This window comes from Vombatus ursinus, unplaced genomic scaffold (genome assembly GCF_900497805.2).
Source record: "Vombatus ursinus unplaced genomic scaffold, bare-nosed wombat genome assembly UNPS02012515.1, whole genome shotgun sequence".
In the NCBI taxonomy this organism is placed as follows: Eukaryota; Metazoa; Chordata; class Mammalia; order Diprotodontia; family Vombatidae; genus Vombatus; species Vombatus ursinus.
The window spans coordinates 252,367-276,753 of NW_020952293.1; the positions used below are offsets into that span (position 1 = coordinate 252,367).

Here is a 24,387-nt window from a genome sequence, read left to right on the forward strand (position 1 = left end):
CTCCAGATCTTGTCAAACTCCTTCATTTTACATATGAGGAAATGGAGTCCCAGAGAAGTGGTGTAACTTGCCTGTGGTGAGGCAGTTGGTAAGGGGCAGAGCTGGTATGCTCTATATCTAGGGCTCTTTCCACCAAACCTCATTGCCTTCCAGCTGGTCTGTTTGGCCCCTGCAGATTTTAGAAGCTAGCATTTATATGGTTTTACACATCTTCATATCATCCGATCCTCACAACAGCCCTGGGAGGTGGGTGCTATTATTATTCCCATTCTACAGATGAGGAAACTGAGGCTAAGAGATTCAGTAAGATTTTGCTTCCTTAGAGCTGGGTACACATATTCTGAAGAGGGAGGAGGAGCTGGAAATAAAATGAACACAGTCTTTTTGCATCTCTGCTTTATCCCTTCCCACCTCCCTTTCTTCTAGACCACCCACCCCAGAAGGCTTGTTCACACTTGCCCCTCCCAGTTTCTTCCTCACCCCAGTGACTGACTGTGAAAGCCACTAGAAAGGCTGTGAAGAAATATCTCCTCTCAAATCTAGGGTCAACTCCCTCCTGGTTAGCTAGCTTAGAGGCAAAATGCCTTAGAGAGAGAAAAGGGGTGAAACCCAAGGTCCTCTCCTTTTCTGAGCCCCTCTGTGTGATAATAGAGGCTGGTGGTGAGAGGTAGAGTGGGTGTTGTTAGCCAGCATCCTGGCTAAGGACGCTGAGGTCAGCAGCTGCTCTCTCTGGTAACTTGTGACACACCCTTCTATACACATCACACTCCATTTCCCATCTCCACCCTTTGGCATTGTTTGTCCTCATACCTGGAAAGCACTCCCTCCCTCACTTTTGCCTCTTGGAATCCTCATTTTCCTTAAAGATTTAGTTCAAGCACCATCTTCTACATGAAGACTTTCCTTATCCCCATTCCCCACTCCCCCAACTATCTGGTATTCATTTTGTACATATTATTTATGTATTTGTATATGTTCAAATTGTGTCCTCATTAGAATGTAAGCTTCTTGAGGACAGGGACCATTTCACTTTTGTCTTCTTATCTCCAGCTCAAATAGTAAAAACCCTTAATAAATGCACTTTGGTTGATTATGGAAGAGACAGGCATACAAATACACTGTTGGTGGGATTGTGAAATCGTCCAACCATTCTGGAAAGCATTTTGGATCTGGCCTAAGAAAGTGATTAAAATGCTCATACACTATGGTCCAGAAGTCCCATGGCTAGGCATATACCCCAAAGAAGGCACTAACAGAGTTTCCAAATACATCAAAATATTGATAGCAGCACTTCTTGCTTTTGGGGTTTGAATTGACTTGGGGTTTGGCGAATGGTCACTGAAAGGCACCTGAAATGGACATGAGTGGGCTTCAGAGGCAAGCCTGCCCCCTCTGGGTGGGGCAGAAAGAAGTAACTTGCACTTATAAAAGAGGTGGTAGCCACTCCAATAACTATTGGCGTCATGAGCATTGACCTGGTCTGCTGCTCAGATGATCATTCCATCCTATGACCTGAAAGGATTGTTAGGAAGTAATGAGGAGAGGCTCACTGGTGTGGAAGTTTACTACCACATACTGAATATTCTAGGCATTTGGACTCACAATCTGATAAAGCATGGAGGGGTTGAAGCATAGGTGGAGAAGATACCTCAATACCTAAAGCATTGGAGCAAGGAACAGAACAGAAAGGGGGAAAGACTGGACCAGGCAAACCAAGCCAATAACCCATCTGCATGGCAGCCTTCCTTTGCTTATTTCAATATTCCACGAAAATCAAAATGATACTTGGGTATGCTCAGTCAGTGTGGCAATGCTGAATTGTAGCATTCTACCTAGATTTTGACAATGGCTGAATCCCATACCCAGAGGCATCAGTACCTAAGGAGAGCAGCGTTCTGTACCCTGAAGCTAAAGGTAAAGACAACACAATGTCCAATTTCAATGCCATGCTTTAACACTGGCTGTGTACTTTCTACTTCTGTATGGAGACTTAGCTGGGGGTTGGGGAGGAAGACATGGGGAATTCAATGACTCCCTTCAAGGAATGAGAGATAGTCACCCAAGTATGGGTGCCAAAGACATTTGCTGCTCAATTTAGTTCCTTGATATTATTATTTGTTAAAATGCTTTTAAACTCATGACATCTGTCTTGGTCTGGTAAAGGAGATTATTGGCTGGGGGTTTACAAGCTATGGGTTAGAATTAATGCTGTACTTTGGAAGGAGTGCCTTGAGCTCTGGTATAGCTATAAAGGGACTATGCAGATCCCATGCTCTGCACGCTATTAGGGAAACAAGCCTATCACAGGACAGGCAAGTTGGGGCCAGCAAACACTCACTGCCTCCCAGAAACAAGGTGTAAGAAGCATGAAGGTGTCTCAAGCTTCTCCCTTCTCGTACCCTTAAACTGAGAGGGTTCCTGATGACTTCTTCAAGAAAATTTTTTTTGAATTATAAACCTGGAAACTGTCAACAAAACCAACTAAAGCTACAAATAAAGGAATAAAAACAACAAACAAGCAGAGAAAATGCTTTTGTTCTGTGCCCCCTTCCAGGCCTGCCCCCAAATCTAGTACCATTGATCTCACTGCGCTTCCTTCTTCCTTTATTTTATATACAGTTGTGGTCAGAACATAGAAATTTCTTATCCTGTAAAGAAATTACTCTTTACATCCCCTCATATAGGGCTTTCCATATATCCTTGTAAATTTTATAGTCACCATTCTTGTGAAACTTTTAATATTCCATCACATCAAGATATGTTTAGGGGGGCTGGAGCCAAGATGGCCGAGTGAAAGCAGTGACTTGCTTGAGCTCTCCCCCAAACTCCTCCAAATACCTATAAAAAATGGCTCTAAACAAATTCTAAAGCAGCAGAACCCACAAAAAGACAGAGTGTAACAAATTTCCAGCCAAAGACAGCCTGGATGGTTGATCAGAAAGGTGTATCGCGCTGGGCAGGGAGAGGAGCGCAGTTGGGAGTGGGCATGCAGGCTGCGGCAAACCTGTAGCAGGCCTCAGAGGACTGAATCAAGGACAGCTGTGGTGGTTTCCAGACTTCTCAATCCGTGAACGCCAAAGACAGCTTAGAAGGTCAGTGGGAAAAATCTGTGACTTCAGTGAGAGAGAAGCTAGGTCTCAGCCACAAGTCCTGAGCGTGGGCCGCAGCTGCCTCCTGAGCTTCCAGCCCACAGACTGAGGGGGAATCGAGTGGCTGATCAGAGGGGGATTGCAGGGATCTCTTTGCCAGGGCTGAGGCAGGAATCTCTTGCTTTGTCCATGCTTGGATCTGGGTCACAGTTCTGGGTGGCGGTCCTGGGGCGAGGGTGGAGTGCTTGTGTAGTGGAGCTTGTAGTGGTTGTGGAGAGGAAATCCTCCTCACAGTTCCAAGACAGAAAAGAGTACTCATAGACCAAAGCACAGGCCAGGAAAGGAGTAAACACCTCGCCCTTGATCACAGCACCTTGGAAGAAGTGAAAATTTACAGGTCCCTAGAAGTATCTCTGAAAACAGCTGCACAAAACCCCTGAAGCTTGGGACAGTACATTCTCCACACTGGAAACAGACTTCTACCTTAGCAAAGAGTTTATAACTCAAGTAATTGGCCGGGATCATGAGCAAGCAGTACAAAAAGAGTCAGACTATATTATCTTACTTTGGTGACAAAGAAGATCAAAACATACAACCAGAAGAAGACAATGAAGCCAAAGCTCCTACATCCAAAGCCTCCAAGAAAAATATGAATTGGTCCCAGGCCATGGAAGAGCTCAAAAAGGATTTTGAGAAGCAAGTAAGAGAAGTAGAGGAAAAACTGAGAGTGATGCTAAAGGAGACCCAAAAAAATACTGAAGAAAATAACACCTTAAAAAAATAGCCTAACCCAAATGGCAAAAGAGGTCCAAAAAGCCAGTGAGGAGAAGAATGTCCTAAAAAGCAAAATTGGACAAATGGAAAAGGAAGTCCAAAAGCTTACTGAAGAAAATACTTCCTTAAAAACTAGAATGGAGAAATTGGAAGCTAGTAACAATTTGAGAAATCAAGGCACTGTAACACTAATCAAAAGGAATGAAAAAATAGAAGAGAATGTGAAATATCTCATTGGAAAAACAACTGACCTAGAAAATAGATCTGGGAGAGAGAATTTTAAAATTATTGAACTATCTGAAAGTTATGATCAAAAAAAGAGCCTAGACATCATCTTTCAAGAAATTATCAAGGAAAACTGCTCTGATATTTTAGAACCAGAGGGCAAAATAGAAATTGAAAGAATCCACTAATCACCTCCTGAAAGAGATCCCCAAAGGAAAACTCCTAGGAATATTATAGCTAAATTCCAGAGTTCCCAGGTCAAGGAGAAAATATTGCAAGCAGCCAGAAGGAAACAATTCAAGTATTGTGGAAACACAATCAGGATAACACAAGATTTAGCAACTTCTACATTAAGGAACCGCAGGGCATGGAATATAATATTCCGGAAGGCAAAGGAACTAGGATTACAACCAAGAATCACCTACCCAGCAAAACTGAGTATAATCCTTCAGGGTAAAAAATGGTCATTCAATGAAATAGGGTACTTTCAAGCATTCCTGTGGAAAAGACCAGAGCTGAATAGAAAATTTGACCTTCAAATACAAGACTCAAGTGGAACATGGGAGAGGTAAACAGGAAAGAGAAATCATAAGAGACTTATTAAGGTTGAACTGTTTACATTCCTTCAGGGAAAGATAATGTTTGTAACTCATGAGTCCTTCATCAGTATTAGGGTAGTGGGACAGAAAAAAATTATATGTATGTATAGATAGATAGACAGAGGGCACAGGGTGAGTTGAAGATGAAGGGGAGATATCTGGAAAATAAAATTAAGGGGTGAGAGAGGATTATACTGGGAGAAGGAGAAAGGGAGAAGTAGAATGGGGTAAATTATCTTACATGAAACAGACAAGAAAAGACTTTTACAGTAGAGGGGAAATGGGGGAAGGTGAGAGTGAATGAGTGAATCTTATTCTCATAGGATTTGGCTTATGGAGGGAATAACATACACACTCAATTGGGTGTGGAAATCTGTCTTACCCTACAGGAAAATAAGGGGGGAAGGGGACAAGAGAGTAGGGGGTTGATAGAAGGGAGGGCAGATTGGGGGAGGGGATAATCAAAAGCAAACACTTCTGAGGAGGGACAGGGTCAAAAGAGAGAATAGAATAAATGGGGGGTAGGATAGGATGAAGGGACATACACTTAGTTTTTCACAACAGGATTACTATAGAAGTGTTTTGCATGACTACACATCTATAACCTGTATTGAGATGTTTGCCTTTTCAATGAGGGTGGGTGGGGAGGGAGGAAGGGAGAAAATTTGTAACCCAAAGTTTTAAAAACATGTGTTAAAAATTAAAAAAAAAGAAAAGAAATAAAAGATGTGTTTAATTGTGTTCAGAGGTCCTCCTGATGTTGTACTTTGAGAATGTTTCTACTTTGGGGCTGTTATAAATAGAGCAGCTACGAAGATGGCTTCTGTAATCACAGTGGCCTTCGTCGGTCAGTACTGATGGAATATCTAGTCATGATGACTCCTTCCTCCAAAGGATGAGAGGGAGGGAGGCAGGGTTTCAGAAGATGTAACTTGGCAAGTCCAGAGTCCAGAGGCTAGGGACTGGTTGTGGGATTGCCTGGGAAGTTAGAGTACAATCCCAGAAGCCTTCTCTCCCCAGCTTCCGGAAGCTGGTTCCTATGGAGACGGGACTAACAAACTAGGGCAGCTGTTTGGTGGTGGAGGACGCTGCTGCTGTTCTGGGGAGTGAGGAAGGTGGGGGGACGGGGAGGGTCACAGCTCGACCCTCCCTAGGGTCGGGGGGAGGGCATATCATCAACCCAGTGATCTCCAGCCCTTATCTCCCTGGGTAAGCCGATGTGGATTGGGGAATGGAGGGGAGCTGGGGTGGGAGCGGGGGACAAGGGGAACAGCGGGGGGGGGGGCAGGGCTGGTAGGGTGGACAAATGGAATTGGTGAGGCTGGGAATGGGAGGGAAGAGCTGAGCTCAGTCCTCTGTAGCTCCAGTGGTACAGGTTAGAGGGGAAGGTGGAGGGAATTGGGGAAATATGTTAGGAGACGGAGAAAAGCCAACTCAGAACAACTGAGAAAAAAGTAAAGTCTGTCTTTGTAGTCACCCAGGGTGACCATTCCAGCCCACTGAGACCATCTCCTGATAGCCTTGTCATTGCCCCCTTCTTGTGAAACATCTTTGCCCGAGTCTTAGCCTACTGATTGGTCTCCCTGCTTCAAGCCTCTCTCCACTTGAGTCTATCCTTCACTCAACGGCCAAAATGATTTCCTTAAAGGGCAGGTCTGACCACCTCTCTGCCTCTCTGTCTCTGTCTGTCTGTCTCTCTTTCTCTCTCTCTGTTTCTGTCTCTATCTCTCTGGCGCTCCTCTCTCTCTCTCTCTCTCTCTCTCTCTCTCTCTCTCTCACACACACACACACACACACACACACACACACACACACACACACCTATGTAATAAATTCCAGGAACTCCCTATTACCTCTCTAGGATCAAACATAAACTCGTCTGTTTGTCTTTTAAAGCCCATCATAGCCTGGCCTCTTCTTACCTTTCCAGAGTTCTAACACGTGACCCTCCTCCACACGCTCTGCAATCTCTCCACACACCCATCGTCATCTTGCTCTTCCTCACACACAAATTCTATCTAGTGGCTCCATTTTTTCCTCCTTGATATGCCCCATGCCTGGAATCCTTCCCCTCCTCACCTCTGCCTCCCAGCTTCCTTCAAGACAGCTCAAATCTCACTTTCTTCAGGGAGTTTTTCTAGTTCCCCTCCCCACAACCCTGATGCCTCCTCTCTGAGATTACATCCTGTTTACATTGTATTATATCTTGCACGTTGTCTTGTTGAGGACTGGGGCAGTATTTCTGCCTTTCTTTGTATTCCCAGCACTTGAAATAGTACCCAGCACATAGTAAGTACTTATAATTGCTTGTTGACTGGCTGAGTGGGGCATATAATGAACTGGTTTGTAGGACTCTCAGCCATTTCTATTGATGAAAGGAAGAAGAGCAGTAATTTGAACCCAAGAATTACAACTTCAAATCCTGGAGTCTTTCCACTGGGCAAGAATTATCAATATCATCATCGCTATCATTATTATAACAAGGATAGGGGATAGGGATTTGACCTGAGATTTCAATGATACAAGGAACTTCTAGACGAAGGACCCCTTTCTACAAATGGGGTTGTTAACATCTACTTCTGTAACTTAAAGTCTTAAGTTACAGACCACTGTAACTGAAAGGTTTAGGGTTAGAGTTCATGCTCTGCCCCGGGTTACACAGTCAGGATATATCAGACCTGAACCTCGGTTTTCTTGACTCTATCCTGTAAGTGATGATAATGACAATGATGATGATGATAATGACGACGATGATGATGATGATGAAAATAATGATAATTAATGATAACTCTTTTATATGCAATTTTAAGTTTTGCAAAGCACTCTATGTATTTTAGTTCATTTTTGTTTCCAGAGAACTTATGCACTTTAACTGGGTCTTTCTAGGGAGATCATTGGCTTTAGAATCAAAGACCTAGGTTCAAATCCCACTTCTGATGCTTATTAGCTAGTGGACCCTGGACAAGTCACTTAACCTCCCTGGGTCTCAATTTCCTCCTCCATAAAATGAGTTGACCTAGAAGGCCTCGGTGGTCCCTTCCAGCTCTAAGCTAAAATGATCTTCTGATGTTAAGATGGTATCCCCAGTTCTCTTGTCTAACTGATCGATGCATGCCAATCAGAATCAGAGATTGCTCAATCTAGGAGGGACCTTTCACTTCATCTAGTCCAACTCCCTAGCATTGAGTTTTACAGATAATGAAATGGAGGAAGATTCAGAGAAGGTCAATGAATTCCTCAGATACCCAGCAAGTTAATGGTGGGAATTTCCAGCACTCCAAGTAACATTTAGGTTCACTATCGAGAACAGACAATTTTACCAACAGGTGGCAGAACAAAGCATAGATTGGAGACTAATTTGTCTCTCTCAGCCAGAGATTTTTATTCAGGTATGGGTTGGACTAAGTGACCCAGAGACCCCTTCTAATTCTGAGAATCTGTGATTTTATAGTTGCTGTTGGGAACTTATAATATAAGATATGCTGTGCTTTGCTGTACCATGATATGACATATGTTATATGTTAAGTGTGTGATGTATGACATATGGCACGATAGATGATGTGTGGTATGATATATTGTGTGACTGTGACACATGACATGCTTTGTCATATTATATAAAGTGACATGTGATGGATGGCACAGCTTGTCACATGCAACCTGGTGTGTATTGAATAACATGACATGTGTTGTGTGATGTGGTATATAAGATAATATGTGGTATATCATATGTTATGTGATGTATCACATGTTCCTAGATGGTGTGACATGTTGTATGGTATGTGCCATGTGCCATGATATGTGGTATGATGTATAATGTGTCATTTGATATATGACAGGTTATATGATATTATATGTCTATGTTTTATAACATGTTATAACATAATCTATGTTTCATATATAATCCATTACATAACACATAACAGGTGTGTGGGGTTGTATTTTATATATGACATGCTTTATGGTGTGACATGTAACATACATTGATAGGCATATAATGTGTTGTGTGCTGTATGACATGTTATATAATATACAATGTGATATGTGATACATGACATGATATGTGATATTTGCTATGACGTGGCATGATCGAGCAATTAAATACTTACTCTGTGCTAGGCACTATTCCAGAGATAGAATTATAAGCAACAAAGCCAATTCCTGCCCTCAGGGAGCTTGGGTTCTGATGGGGGCAGACAAGGCACACAAAAGGGAGCTAGAAAGGAGGCGAAGGGGTCTATCCAAGGTAGCACTATTTGGGAATGGTCAGCAAGAGAAGGGAAGTGTTCATTCACTAGAGTCCAGGATCAAAGGCTTTCTGTGTGTACCCAACTCTTTCTTTTTCACATGGAGATTCTCTATCCTTTTCCTGCTTTCTAAGCACTGTCCTCTTTAGCATAGGAAATAAAGTGGGGGAGGGAACCTTTGGGTGTCTGAAACTTTCCTTAGAATGGGTGACTTGAAAAGAAACCTCAGTGATTAGCTTTCAGCTTGGCACACAGTAGGTGTTGAATAAACATTGTTGGCTGACTGACCTATCCAATCCAATCTAACAAGCATTAATTAAGCCCTTACTGTGTATAATGCACTGTGCTGGGGTCACAGAGATAAAATAAAACAATACCTGCCCTCAAGTAGCTTATATCTGACTGAGTGAATACAATATATTAATATCTATATACAAAATAATTTAAGGAGTACGGAAAGAGAACTAAAGGGGTCCAGAAAGTCTTCTCAGGAAGAAATGGAAATTGAACTGAGTTTTGGAGGGGGTTCTAAAAGGCAGACATGAGGAGGGTGAGTGCTCCAAGGCTTGTTCAAAGGTACAGGGGGAAGAGAGGGACTTGTTCTGAGTTGATGGCTGCTGTCCAGCCAGTCCTTACCATTAGGAACTTCAGGTTAGAGGGGAACTCAAAGACCCCTAACTGAGGAATTCTTTGGGGGAAAGTCCCATGAGGTGGCTAATGCCTAATCAGACCAGAAAAGTCTGGGTGATGTAACATCCAGTCTGTCAATAAGCATTTATCAAGCATCTACTATATGCCAGGTAGGGGCAGCTAGGTGGTGTAGTGGATAGAGTACCAGGCCTGGAGTCAGGAAGACCTGAGTTCAAATGTGACCTCAGATACTTATTGGCTGTGTGACCCTCAGCAAGTCACTTAACCCTATTTTCCTCAGTTTCCTCATCTGAAAATGTGCTAGAGAAGGAAATGGCAAACCACTTCAGCATCTTTTCCAAGAAAACCTCAAATGGGGTCATAAAGAGAGGACATGACTAAAATGACTGAGTAACAACAAAAATGTGCCAGGCATTGTTCTAAGTGCAGGAGATAGAAAGAAAGGTCTTTACAAGATAGCCCCTGCCTTAGGGAACCCACAATCTAATGGCTACCCAGCACAAGAGGGATGATATAATGAATGTTGTTAAGTGACTGGCCTATCCAATCCAATCCAATAAACATTTATCAAGTGTTTATTATGTGCCCCATATTTCTACTGGGTGCAGTGAGGTAAAGAGAGCTCATTCTGAGATGACCCAATGTTACCCAGGTTGAGCTGCCATGTGTCTGAACAGAGAAAACACAAAACCATAGAATGTTACAATTGGAAACCATTTTAGAGATCATTGAGTCTGAAACCCTCATTTTTTCAAAAAAAAGGAGATGGAGACCCAGAGAGGGGAAGAGGCTTGTCGAAAATCAGAGGGTGAGATAGCAAGAGCACAGACCAGAAACTGGGGCTCCTGTCTTCTAATCCAGGGCTCTTGGCTCACCTTGCTTACCCTTCTTGTTTTCAGAGCTAGACAGTAGTTAACATGGAAGTCCTGAAGGAGAAAATAGAAGAGGAGGAGGCAGCAGAAAGAGAAGCAGAGGCTGAGCAAGCAGCAAGGAGGGCGGCGGAGAAAGAAAGAGAAGATTTCACCTTCAAACAAGAAGAACTCATAGATCTAGAGCAGAAGCTGAGTGAAATTGAAGTCCACATCCCCGAAGTTCCTGTGTTAGTAAGAGGGGAGACAAGGGGGCTGTACTAGAAGTAGGAGAAGCTAGAAAGAAGACAGGCATCTTTCTTCCCACTGGGTAGATAGGGAAATAGACAAACAAAATAGGGGAATCAATTTCCCCATCATCACAGAGTAAACCAATGACTGAAGGGGTTTAGGGGTTGGGAGCCTCCAGCACCCCAAAGGTCTGTCTGCAGCACTTGCTGCTGCTCTTTCCTTCCCATCCTCATCTCACCCACTGCTCCTCTGGTGCCTCTTGGACCTGGGCACAGAGGGAGTTCCCATACCACATACATGCCCCCTACCCACAAGTCCTGATTTCTGCAGACAGCTCTCCAAACACCCTTATCCCTGGCATAAGACTTCCATTCCCTCATGGCCCTGATCTCAGCTAGATGAGAGAAATTATCTGACAAAGAATTCGTACCAAGGTCTTAATCGTTTTTTGGCTGAACCTATGATTCCCAATGAGGAGCTTACCCTATCAATGAAGACTGGCATCTTCTCTCCCACTTATAAAGTCTTAGAGACTCCTCTGGGCACACTGAGAGTTTGTGACTTGCTTGAGGTTGACAACCAATATGTAGCAGGACCAGGCCATCACCAAGTCTTCTGATTTCAAATTCCAATGAGCAATCAATAGCCTAATGAGTTCTCTCTGCTCAGGCATATTTTTGTGAAGAGAGCCAAAAGAAAGCTTTGTTCATCCAAAGGAAGGACTCTCTCATGGTGGAATTTTAGACAGTGTGTCTGATCAGTGGGGCATAGGGCACTTTTTGGGGTCCCTCAGGTCAAACCACAGAGGTATGACCTTACAAGTCCTTGCCTAGAGGACAGGAAGGAAGGTCTAGATGATGCTTCAGAATTTGTCTCTTTTCCTTCACCCCTTTGTCCATCTTTCTCCATCCCTGTGCTACAGGATATTCTCAAAGAGTACCATAGACACAGCCACGCTGCCACCATCCTACAGAGCTAACACTGACAAGGAGCAACTGCTCCTACAGGTGGCAGATAATTTCGCCCGTCAATACAGCCACCTGTGCCCAGACCGAGAGCCGCTCTTTCTCCATCCGCTGAATGAGTGTGATGTGCCGGTAACAACAAAGAAAGGGAAAGGGCCATAGGATTATAGGAGTGTAGACTTAGAGTTGGCAGTGACTTTAGAGGCAGTAAAGGACACACCTTTGAGTTTTTTTTTCCAATAAGCAAACTGATCATAGGATCAGAGGATTTCAGGAAATCACCTATTCCCAGCATCTTTTGTTTTACAGCTTAGGAGACTAAGGTCCAGGACTGAGGTTCAGGGTCAATCACTTTATCAATAAACAATTTTTAAGCATTGACTGTGTGCCAAGAACCCTATTCAGTACTGATGATGCAAAAAAGGTAAAAACATGGTCCCTGCCCTCAGGGTGCTTCTAGTCTTGTGGGAGAAACAGCACACAAACTACTATGCATATACCAAGTATAATAGGTGCTGACAGAAGGCAATCTCCGAGGGAAGGCATTCACTGCTGGAGAGACTTCTGCAGAAGGTGGGATTTGAGTGGTCTTCAAGAAGGTCAGGAAGTAGAGGAGAGGGTGAGGGGCGAAAGATCAGAGGATGGTATGGAGTTGGGAGATGAGAGCACCATGTGCACAAAGGTTATAGCAGCAAATTCAGGACTTCTGACTCCAAATCCAGTGCCCTTTCCTCTGTAAAATACTGCATCCCCTAGAGGGATTTACTATAGGGCTCTGAGCAATGGAGCAGGGTGGGAGGGGAAAGAAGAGGGTGGCTGGTTTATCATTCTCATTAGAAAATTAAGAAAGGAAGATGGTTTCCCTTTGGATCTGACCTTTGGAGCAAATCTACTTCTTTGGATTTCTTTACCGAGACTTGTTTTCAAATAATCTTTTGCTTTTAAAAATCTACCCATTCATTCATTGGACTGAATGCATGCTTTGTACTAGAAGCAATACACTAGAGACAAAGCATCCCCCAGTCCAACGGGCCCCACGACCCCTTGTGGAATGACAATGAATGAGTATTCTTAAGAATACATAGAGTAGAAGCCTACCAACCATTCCAAAGGCATCAAAGGAGAGTGAGCACAGTGTTATTGTCACTATACAACTCATGACCATAACCTTCTTCATCTCCTCTGCCCTAAGGGAGACTATTTTATGAGAGAGACAGAAATACAGAGACAGGAGTTGGGGCACATATAGATAGAGGAGACAGAGAGAGAGAGAGAGAGAGAGAGAGAGAGAGAGAGAGAGAGAGAGAGAGAGAGAGAGAGAGAGAGAGGGAGAAGATAGAGACAGAAGGAGGGGAAGACAGAGAAAGAGATAAACACAAAGACAGAAGATGAAGAATGGGAAAGGGAGGGGCAAGCATCATGACTTAGTGAATAGCATCAGAGTCAGAAAGACCTGAGTTCAAGTGTTGCCTCTGACACAAGACTATAATTTACACACTAGATGCCAATTTACATTGGAGAATGCATATAGGGCTAAGGAGCTAAGTTGGTTAATATACAACACTAATGTAACTAAGATTATAGAGATGACACCCAAAGGGACCAGTTTCCTTTCCAGAGATAAGTCCTGCTTCACAGACAATTACTAAATTCTTAATGCTGGTCTGTTACCCCAACAACTTTTTCCCCCATTTGAAAATTTGTAAGTTTTATTGATAACTTTTTGCTTTTATATAATTTCATTTCTAAATCCCTCTACCCTACTGAAAGAGCCATTCCTTTTGATGAAAGAAAGAGATAGAGAGAAAGAAATGATAGAAGGAAGGAAGGAAGGGAAGGAGGGAGGGAGAGAGGGAGGGACAGGGGATTGAAAGAAAAAGAGAAGAAAAAAGGGAAAGAAAGGAAGAATCAACAAACAAACCTGATGAACTGAATCTAACAGTATTTGCTGGTCCATAGATAGATGAGTTGTAGTCCCCCCCAAAAAAGACTCTGCAAAGAAGGTAAAGAAGTGCATTTTCTCATCTCTTCTTCAAGGACAAACTTTCTCAATCACTGTTTACAAAGTAGATGAGGGGACAGAGTGTGGATGACTGGGTTCAGGCCACCTCTGCCCCATAGAATGTTACAGGGACATTGGAGATCATTCTAAGTGGAATGTATCACCTTAGGAGGTAATGGGTTTCTCCATCCTTGGAGGTCTCCAAGCAGAAGCTGAATGATCCACTTGTCTAGGATGTTGCCAAGGGATTTCCTGGTGAGGTACAAGCTGGACTGGGTAACTGAGCCTCAGATGCAGTGACTTTTCTAGGATTGTAGGATTTAGAGTTGAGAGGGGTCTTGTTGATCAATGGATCAACAACCCATTGGCTTCTGTTTACAGTTAGGGGAACTAAGGCTCAGGGAAGCAAAGTGATTTGCCCAAGGCTACAGGGACCAGTTAGTAGTGGAGCAAAAACATGAATCCCAGTCTTCCATTAAATGCTCCTCTCACCACGCAACATCACTTCCCTTGAGATACAACTGAAAGTATGTATCTGACGCCCAGCAAGTTAATACATCATCTTTGCACCTAAAAGTCAGCACAGTAATTCCAAGGAGAATGGGAAGGGTGTAAATAAGGAGGGGGAAAGAGAAGTTTCCAGGAAAAACAGAAACTGCAGGGAGTAGCTGCTATTGGTAGAAGAAAAGATGTCTCCCTATTTAGCCTATGTGAGTGTCCCCTGGGGGTGGAGGAGATGCAATCAATTATTCTAAGGAATTTTATAGATTTTGCTTATAGCAATAGGATAATCAATTCAATTCAATTCAGAAGGCATTCTCTAGGTGCCATACCCTATGCTGGGGGCTGGCATACAAAGATGAAAAAAATATATATACACATATATATACTCCCTGCGCTCAGGGAACTTACAGTCTGAAAGATGAACTGGTTCTCTTCCAGGAGCTAGATCCTATGCTCTATCGGGGAGTCTCTTGGGGGTTCAATGCCTAATCTGCAGAGTAGTTAAAGTCTGTAGTGGCCATTCTGGGCAGAGCTTGTTTCCTTACTCCCAAGGGCCTTAAGGTAATTTGAGGAGGGGTGCCTCCAAGCCCCAGCTGAAGCCCAACCTCTCCTTCCAGAAGTTTGTGAGCACCACAATCCGCCCAACACTGATGCCCTACCCAGAGCTCTACAACTGGGATAGCTGTGCCGAATTTGTCTCCGATTTCCTCTCTATGGTGCCCCTGCCATCTGCCATCAAGCTGGTAAGAGCTTCACAGTGCCTCAGTGCTCCATGCAGAAGCTTGGCATGGATATTTTACAGATGGATAGAGCTGAAGGTCTCTGGTGTGTTGGAGATGAAATGGGAGGGGAACACCTGGCTGTGGGTCACTCAGTGAGTCTGGGGCAGAACTGAGTGGAAGATGCCGTGGCTGGCTGAGGCAGTGTGTTTATAAACACCAAGCAGGTGGATTGATGCCAGGTATCTGCCTACCACCAAGGAAGAGAAGGACAGGTACTCCTAATTGCCTTCATCTTTTAAACTCTTTGTTTCCCATCCATTTGTGACTTCAGGCAGGGCTCCTGGTGGAGAACGTACAGAAGAATAGTTCCTCCTTCAGGGTCCTCTGACAGCACCCCATGCTATCCATGACTGGGCTTTGATCATAGAGCATCGGCAATTAAGAAATGCTTGTTGATTAATGGATTGAAGGGTGGGAATGAGAAACATAAGGAGGTTACCTTAGGAGAGCCAAATTGGTCACCAAAAGGCAACAGGGACATCATTTCCCTCCCCAGAAGGCAGAACAAACTAGGGGTAGGAGTAAAGGGAAGTAGATTTGGGTACAATATGCAGAAATTCCTGGCAACTAGATGGAATTGGCTGCCTTAGGAAGTAATGGGCTCCCCATCCTTAGATCTTCAAGCAGATATTGTAGAGGGAACTCCTCAAACTAGGTGATTCTGAACTTATGACTTTCCTAGGATTATAGGATCTGGAGCTGGAAGGATCCTAAACGATCACCAGCCAGGTGGCAAAGTGTATAGAGTGTTAGACTTGGGGTCAGGAAGACCTGGGTTCAAATCTTGCCTCAGACATTAGATAGCTGTATGACCTGGGCCAGCCACTTCCCCTTTCTCGGCCTCAGTTTCCTCATCTGTAAAATGGGGTCAATAAGAGCAACTACTTCATAGGATTATTATAAAGATCAAATGAGATGATGTCTTTTACAGACTTTGCAAAACTTAAAGTGTTATATAAGTAATATCATCATCATCATCATCATCATCACCATCATCACCATTAACCAACCCTTTCATTTTATAGAGGAAGAAACAGACCTAGAAGGTAACCTAGAGGTTAGTTCCATCAGTAGCGTGGATAGCGACCCCAAGTCCAAATTCAGAGCTCTTTCCACTACACTGACTGATTCTCTCCCCTTCCCCTATGAGCACAGACTTCAGGTGGGGTTGTGTTCCCAGGAGGCAGAGAAGCCAGGGGCTGCTCTCTGACCAAAGGGCATCCAGGACCCACTCCCTGACCCACTTACTTCTGCTTGCTCCAGCCAGAATATCTGTTCTCCTCTACCTCTGTCCTCAAGTACCAGAGGGGAAACTGCTTTGACTTCAGCATCTTACTATGCTCCCTGCTCATTGGCGCTGGCTATGATGCCTACTGCGTCAGTGGCTATGCCACCCAGGACCTCTGTTCCATGGACCTGACTCGGGAGGTGTGCCCCCTGCTGAAGAAACCCAAGGAGGTGAGAGGGGGCTGGATCTGGGGCTGGGGAAATCCTGCATCCCCTTACTTTTTCATAAATGAAACAAAGGACTGTTATTATTGATCGCGACTAGTGACCCTCCCCTTGCTTCTTCATGAAGAAGAAAGAGAATTTCACAAGCCATTCCATTTCACTGGAAGAAGAGAAAAAGAGTAGACAAAAAAGGTGTGTAGCACATAACAAAGGAGTCTTGCCCAGTGGTGGGACTATTCATTGCCCTGGGCCACCCATCTGATGTCCATCACAGGCAGTTAAGTAATAGGACACTGGACCTGGAGTCAGGAAGACCTTAGTTCAAATCTGGCCTCAAACACTTCCTAGCTATGTGGGCAAGTCACTTAACCTCTGCCTCAGTTTCCTCAACTACAAAGTGAGTATTATAACGGCACCCACCTCTAGGTATATTGTGAGGATCAAATGAGATTATATTTATAAAGCGCCCAGCACAGTGCCTGGCACTTAATAAGCTCTTAATAGATGCTTATTAACTGACTGATGGAGCAGGACTTCTCCATCCATTGTCTCCTTTAATCACCACAAAGTCCTGTAGAAAGCACAGAGCAGGGTTGTTTTCTCCATTTTACAGCTGAGGAAACTGAGACCCAGAAATGTAAAAAGGCTCACCTGAGACCACACGGCAACTTAAAGGAAAGGCTACATATTTTAGGGCACAGAGCAACATGTGTGGGAGGGAAGATAACTCCTTATAAAGGTTTTCTTATGATGTCCTTCAGTGCCTAGGGTATTGGGTTAGAGTATGAAGACAGTCAGGTTCTTGCACTCATCCCATCCTAAGGAGCTGGGTGGCACTAAGGGTAGATCATTGGATGCAGAGTCAGAAAGTTCTAAGTTCAAATCTGACCTCAAATACTTAGTAGTGGTATGACCTTGGGCAAGTCACTTAACCTTTGCCTGCCTCGGTTTCGCCAACTATAAAATGGGGATCATGATAGCACCTACCTCCCAGGATTTTTGTGAGGATAAGAAGAGTTAACATACATAAAGCACTTTGTAAACCTTAAAGGACTCTATAAATGCTAATATTTATTATCATTATCATCATCCTCATTATTTCTTTTGGGGCTACAGGTTGCTGAAGAAAAAGAGAAGGTAGTACCCAAAAAGTACATGATCAAACCCCCAAGGGACCTTCGCAGCAAGTTTGAGCTTGCCCAAGCAGCCAAGAAGGAGGCAGAAATTATGGCTGCACAGGCGAAGAAACAGAAGGAAGAAGAAGAAAGACTCTTGGTGGGTTCCATGAGCTACACAAGTGTGGTGCTTCCTGAACACACTGATCAGGACACCTCAAGAAGGTGCTTATGCATACAGGGGAAACTGAGGCATGGGGAAATGCCTGTGGCCACTCACTAACGGAGTCTGGATCTGAATTTAGAGCTTTACTTTCTGGGTTGTTGCTTTTTTTTTTTTCTCTGAGTCCTAACTGCCTCTCTCACCACCTTCTTCCTTCCATTTACTGGAGACATGTTGGAAGTCTTCCTGGGTTTTTTGCTAGACATGAAGGGATAATCTTTCATTCCCGAGGTTCCAGACTACTAGATGGTTTTTGAGGAATTGAGGCATAGCTGTTTCCTCCCCATAAGAAAAGCTTACATTATTCTTCTGGGGCACCAGACCCATGCCTAACGATACCCCTCCCACCCAGGTTGTCTCTTCCTAGGCCCATAACAACAGCCCCATTGTTGCTGACTGTTCCTCTCCTGTCAGGAATTGGATAAATCACCTCCAGACCCAATGCATGGTCTTCGGATCCATGCGTGGGTCCTCGTCCTGTGTGGAAGGCGTGAGGTACCTGAGAGCTTCTTCATTGATCCGTTTACCGCCCGCAGCTACAACACTCAAGATGAACATTTCCTTGGAATTGAAAGCATCTGGAACCATAAGAACTATTGGGTCAACATGCAGGATTGCTGGAATGGTTGCAAGGTACCACCATGGAAGGAAAGCACCCCAGCCCAGGCCAGCCAGAGGAACAGAGCTTGGACTTTGGGGACTGCCTTGTGCATGTTCAGGGGTAATAGGCATCCTTGCTGAAGACTAGCAAAAAAAAAAAAAAAAAAAAGATAAAAAAGTACATGATCTATTGGGGAAACCTGAATTCTCTGAGACATAACACATGCCTTTTCCATCATCTAGACCCTAAGGCCTAGAGCAATCTTTGCGTCTATCCTCCAGCCTTCAGGCAATACTATATACCCAAAAAATCCCAGGTCAAGGGAGAAAATATCCAAAAAAGAGAAAACAACCTTCTTTTATTGCCCATTCTAGCTTCTTTCCATGTCTTTCCATCAGGAGATTTTTCCATTTGTTCAACCAAAGTCCCTTAAATTGCAATTTTGTCCCATCTCCATGTGATTTTTTCCAGGTAGACAGAGAGAGCAAATTGGCCACTATACTCTTTAAAATAACCGTTCTGGCATTATTGTTAAGTTTTCCCCTCAGCCTAAATAACTCATTACTATATTTGAAAAATTGACACCCAATTTAGAGTAAGGTTTAAAGAACTATAAATACCTAGGTAAAATCAGATACTTTCTTCACTAATGTTTAATTATTTTTGGCCATTGCTAAACCTGTCTGTTCCCTGAGGTTGTAGGATATTGATACTATACTTTCTAATTCACCCTTTTTAAAAGAATTAAAAAGCCTTTTTTAGGAATATAGGTCTAAATGTGGAGACATAGAAATAGATATAAATAGTGATATAGATATAGATGATATATCCTGTGAGGAAACCTATGTTTAGATTGAACAATGGTCAAGAATAATTTAAAGTTAATGTGAAATATATCTAATTTTATCCAGATGTTTATTTTTAAATTAAATTTTATTTGCAGGTCCAAATTCTCTCCATTTCCCCTCCCCTTTTTCCACCTATTGAGAAGGCAAGAAAAATAAAATCCATCATAAATATGTGTAATCATGCAAAATAAATTTCTGCATTAGCCGTGTTTCTCTCTCATACACACACACAAAGAAAAAAAAAGGAAGAGGAAAAGATTTGCTTTAACCTGCACTCTGGCTCTATCAATTCTCTATCTGGAGGTAGATAGTATTTTTCATCATGAGTCATTTGCAATTGTGGTAGGTCATTGTATTGATCAGAGTAACTATTGATGAAGAGGATAGTTTCAGAAAGTAACCTGAAAAGACTTGTATGAGCTGATGTAAAGTGAAGTGAACAGAACCAGGAAAACATTTTATAAAGTAACAATAATATTGTAAATGTAACTGTAAAAGACTTAGTTACTCTGATCAATACAATAGAACTTCAGAACAGCTCAAGACCAAAAGCCTTTATAGGCAGCCTTTTCTATAGCCTTTAATCTCTCTCTAATAGGGGTAACCTTTAACATTCTGCTATTTCAGAGTAAATGTGTCATTTGATCATCAAAATTCCCTGATTAACAGTTTTACTCCTCTCTCCCTTATAGCAAAGCTTTTGGTCTGCATAAAGTTCATACAATGGGGTCTTGCCTTCACTCATTTCCCCTTTCTCACTCTCTCTCCCTTCTACTCTGCATCTTTCTTTCTTCTTTCTTTTCTCTCCCTATCTCCCTCCCTCCTACTCCCTCCCTCTCTCTCTCTCTCTCTCTCTCTCTCTCCATCTCCCTCTCCTTTCCGTCTCTCTCTCCTCTCTCTGTGTCTCTCCTTTCTCTCTGTCTCCCTTTCTCCTCTTTCTTTTTCTCATCTCTTCTGTATGTCTCTGTCTCTCTCTTTCACCTCTCTCCAGGTCCAGTGTGCTATGCACTGCATCACCCAGTTGCCTCTTTTAAACAAAGTCATCTTTTCATAAGAGGAACAGGACAAAATAACAGGAAGTATTAGTTAGTGCACTTCTCTACTCAACTGTAAAATGAAAGAGAGTTGGACTACCCAACGTTTCTAATTCTGGCATTTGATGTCCAGTAATCTCCTAACACTGTTGTTTCCCTTCTGCACTGCCTTGATTGCCAACATAGTTGCTCTGGGTAGCACTGAGCATGCTCAGAGCAGGGCATGTTTTGCCAGCCTCAAATTTTTTATACCTCTGTTAAATAACCTTTTCATGTTCTATTTAGAAATGTTTTGAAGAGTTAAGTCCTAACAGTTTGAGGTTGGTTGAAGCTCAGAATGTTTTTTTTTTCCTTCTTAGGATCTCACCTTTGACCTGGGAGATCCCGTGCGGTGGGAATTCTTGCTTTTGGGGACCGAGAAGCCTTATCTATCTTTGTATGAAACAGAGGAAGAAGAGGGCTTTGCAAAGGATGATGGTATTGAAAATCTGGTAAGCAGGTGTGTGTGTGTGTGTGTGTGTGTGTGTGTGTGTGTGTGTGTGTGATCTATGTACATCTTCACTATAGTCAGAAAAAGAAGTGGCTGATGGAATATGTGTTCAAGCAAGACAAGTCTGAACCAACATCCCTCAACCTGAGTTTGGGAACAAAACTATAGCTAAAGATAACTACAGATGGATATAACAGATCCTCAGAGATGGAAGAGAGTCCTTTTACGTATAGGGAAACTGAGGTCCTGAGAGGGGAAATAAAGAACTTGCCCATAATTACACAGATAGTAAGTGGCAGCTATGGCACTAGAATCCTGAGCTTTCTTGGTACTCATAGGTTCCAGGGTTCTTTTCATTATACCAAGTGAAGTTTAGGGTAGATAAAGCTAGGAAAGTCAGGGATGGAGATGAGCCCTTTGATATAAATACCTACTCTAGTCATTCCAATAGTCCCTCAGCAACCCAGTTAGTAAGGATCCTTCAGTGGCTAACACAGTAAGCACTTAATAAATGTTTGTTATTGTTTCATTACAACAATACCATATAAGTTGTCATTAATTATGCATGTGTTTTAGGTCTCTCTTGCCCCTACCCTTTCCTCTTTTTCACGTATCATGGTTTTGTCCTTTTTTCTCTGAATCGTAAGATTCAATGATTTCTTTTCTATATGCCCATAGTGCTCCCTATAGGACCCTCCATCAAGTGTGATTTCATAGCATTACCAATCTCAAATAGGGTTTGAAGTCAGAGGATTTGGATTTGGAATGTCAGCTCCGTAGAAACATACATATATATATATATACATACATAGATAGATAGATAGATATACACATACATGTACGGATACATACATACATAGACAGAGAGAGAGATGAAAAGATAAATAGATCTAGAGAGACAGACTGATAGATACATAAAAAATTGGATAGCTAGATAGAGCATTTATTATGTGCTTATTGTGTGCTAGGTTCTGTGCTAAATACTGAGGATGCAAATACAAGCCAGATAGCCCCTGCCTTCAAGGACCTTATACTCTGATGATGGACAACACATAAAGGGAGAACTAAAAAACAATGAGAGGAGGGTGGGAGAAAGTTCTTCAGAGCCAGGCCATGGCTGGACATGTTCAAGAAATGCGTTCTTCTTTTTTTTTTTTGGTTAGGCAATGGGGTTAAGTGACTTGCCCAGGGTCACACAGCTAGTAAGTGTTATGTGTCTAAAGCCGGATTTGAACTTGGGCTCTCCTGAATCCAGGGCCAGTGCTCTATCCACTGCACCACCTAGCTGCCCCCAAAGAAATGCATTCTTGATCACAGACAAGTCACCTAGGCAATCTAGGTTTCAGTTTCTTCATAAAATGAGAAGGGTTGAACTAATTCATCTCTCAGGTCCCTTCGCTCTAAATGCTCTGAGTATCAAGCCTACTAAAATAGCTTGAGATTGGGGACTCTAATTTTAGGCCAAGGCTGCTCCCTGCTGGCTGTGAGGTGTCATACATGTTAAACCGTTTATGGTCTGCTTTATTGTATCTCAACAGCAGGTCATCCACCGTGTTGAAGGCCGTTTGGATTTCCATGACTTTGGAAGAGAGAGTGAACAGCTCTGCCTTACTTAAATCTGATTCACTCAAAAGTCAGGACACGTTATTGAATGATAAAGTCAATAGGACTGGCTTTATAGTCACAAAATCCTGGATTCAAGTCCCACGATTCCCCTGCATGCCTCAAGTTCCCCATCCTACTGAAATCACAAGTCTGGACCATTCCCCCCACCCCCACCCCTTGTCATCTTGATTAGGAGGAAAACTAACTGGGTGTGAATGGAATTATCGAAGCTCAGCCTCATGGTGGGAGACATAACTGAGGTGAATGCCCCTATACCAGGACCACAGATTTAGAGCTGGAAGGAACATTAGAGATGTTCTGGACCAATTCCCTCATTTAACAGAACAGAAAATTGAGGCCTTGAAAGGTTCAATGACTTAGGATTATAGATTTAGAACTCAAAAGACTTCAGAAACTAAATCCTTCATTTTACAGATAAAGAAACTGAGGCCCAGGTGGTGAGTCAGGAGCGTAATAATAATAGCTGCCATTTATCTTATTTTTTAGGGTTAAATTAGCACCTGCACACATATTGGGTTGGGGAGCAACCTTTAACTGCAAGATCACAAGGGCATGGATAAATATAGGATAGGCTCCTCACAAGCTGTGATCTTGGCCAAGTCATTTCACTTCCAAATGGCCTCTGAGGACCCTTCCAGAGCTAGATCTACGATCCCTCTCTGAGACTCAGTTTTTTCCTCTGTTAGACAGAAGGATTGGACTGGATCTTTTTTGTGTCATAGAACCTTTGAGAGTCCATTGAAGCATATGGGCCCTTCTCAGAAAGAGGGGGGTGGGAGAGAGGAGAGTATCTCTGTCCTTAACTGACAAAGGATCTGCTGGGGCCTGACATCACCCAAAAAGAGTTCAACTATTGATCTATTTATCATGTTTTAAGGTGCATTAAAATACATAGAACTACAATGACAACTATTTATATTGAAATACAGGTATCAAAAAAAGTTTTAAGTTCGCAGACTTAGATTCCATGATTTCTGAGATGCCTTCTAGCTCTGAATCCTTTGTTCCCAAGTTATTTCACCTCTCTGGCATTTAGTTTCTTCATCTGCAAGATAAGCAGGTTGGACTAAATTATCTCTGAAGTCCCTCGCCTGTCTAAATTCTCTGAAGGCCACCCTGGCTGAAATCACTTTCTTTCTCCATAGGACAAAGAAGATGAGGAAAATAACTTTGATATGCCCGGCTCTTGGGTGGCACAGATTAGCATATCACCAACAGGTATTTGATTTCTCAGGGACTGGCTGGTTTTACCTCCTCAGACAAGTCCAGTTGCCTGGATTCCAACAAGGGGTCTCAGTGGTTGCTAGGGTAATGTTGATCTGATTTCAGCCTTGTCCCAGGCTCCTACTTTAAATCCAAAATCTGTTTCCCCTCCATATTTATTGTCCCACCAGAAGGTGGGACTTATTCCCCTTCCATGGCTGCCCATGGAGGAAATTGATGAAAATAATTTGGTTATTGTCGTTGAGAATGATGGTCACATTCTTGCTCCAAATATATCTGCCACCAGCTGAAAATGGTTCTGGTGGGCCCTGGCATCACCCAGGAAAAGGCCAGTAGGCCCTCTGGCTCTTTTCTAGAAACCCAGGCTATGCTCAAGTCAGAAGCTGAGCGGAAGGTGCTTTTCTGTAGGAGGCAGGGAGAGAGGGACACATATTGGTCCTTGTGGCTCCATGGATGGACTCAGTCATGTATGGGTAGGATTGTGCCAAGGCACCAAAGACTTCACATGGCAGCTGAGACCTAAGGAATCAGGAAAAAGGGAACTTTGTAGGTGCTGAACTGTCTCATCAAAAGTTGGAACCTTCTTAGGATGACGTGATCAACTAATTAATCAACAAGCGCTTATCGATGCTTTTTATGGGCCTGGAACTGTGATAAACACTGGAGAGACAGAGAGGCAAAAACATGGTCCCCGTGCTCGAGGAGTTCACTAAAAAGGGCAAAAGTCCATATACAGGTATTAGTAGATAATAAAATAAATGCCAGTTAACCCTAGAGGAGTAGGCCCCAGTGGCTGGGGGATCCAAAAGAACCTCCTGCAGAAAGTGACTCTTGAATTA

General features: G+C 43.1%; 1 protein-coding gene across 4 annotated transcripts in view; it reads left to right on the top strand.

Moving 5' to 3' along the window:
* Window positions 1-5,801: 5,801 nt before the first annotated feature.
* DRC7 (dynein regulatory complex subunit 7) overlaps window positions 5,802-24,387 on the top strand; it is a 36,023-nt gene continuing 17,437 nt past the window's right edge. Inside the window, exons 1-9 of one of the 4 annotated variants that reach the window (XM_027857923.1) lie at window positions 5,802-5,896; window positions 10,482-10,681; window positions 11,605-11,779; window positions 14,771-14,896; window positions 16,199-16,393; window positions 17,504-17,662; window positions 18,140-18,358; window positions 20,568-20,699; window positions 23,470-23,542. In XM_027857923.1, coding sequence (XP_027713724.1) covers window positions 10,500-10,681; window positions 11,605-11,779; window positions 14,771-14,896; window positions 16,199-16,393; window positions 17,504-17,662; window positions 18,140-18,358; window positions 20,568-20,699; window positions 23,470-23,542 — 1,261 coding nt within the window. In that variant the 5' untranslated portion in view covers window positions 5,802-5,896; window positions 10,482-10,499. Of the gene's footprint in view, window positions 5,897-10,481; window positions 10,682-11,604; window positions 11,780-14,770; window positions 14,897-16,198; window positions 16,394-17,503; window positions 17,663-18,139; window positions 18,359-20,567; window positions 20,700-23,469; window positions 23,543-24,387 lie in introns of those variants that run through there. The other 3 variants (XM_027857924.1, XM_027857925.1, XM_027857927.1) reach the window with 3 other exon arrangements.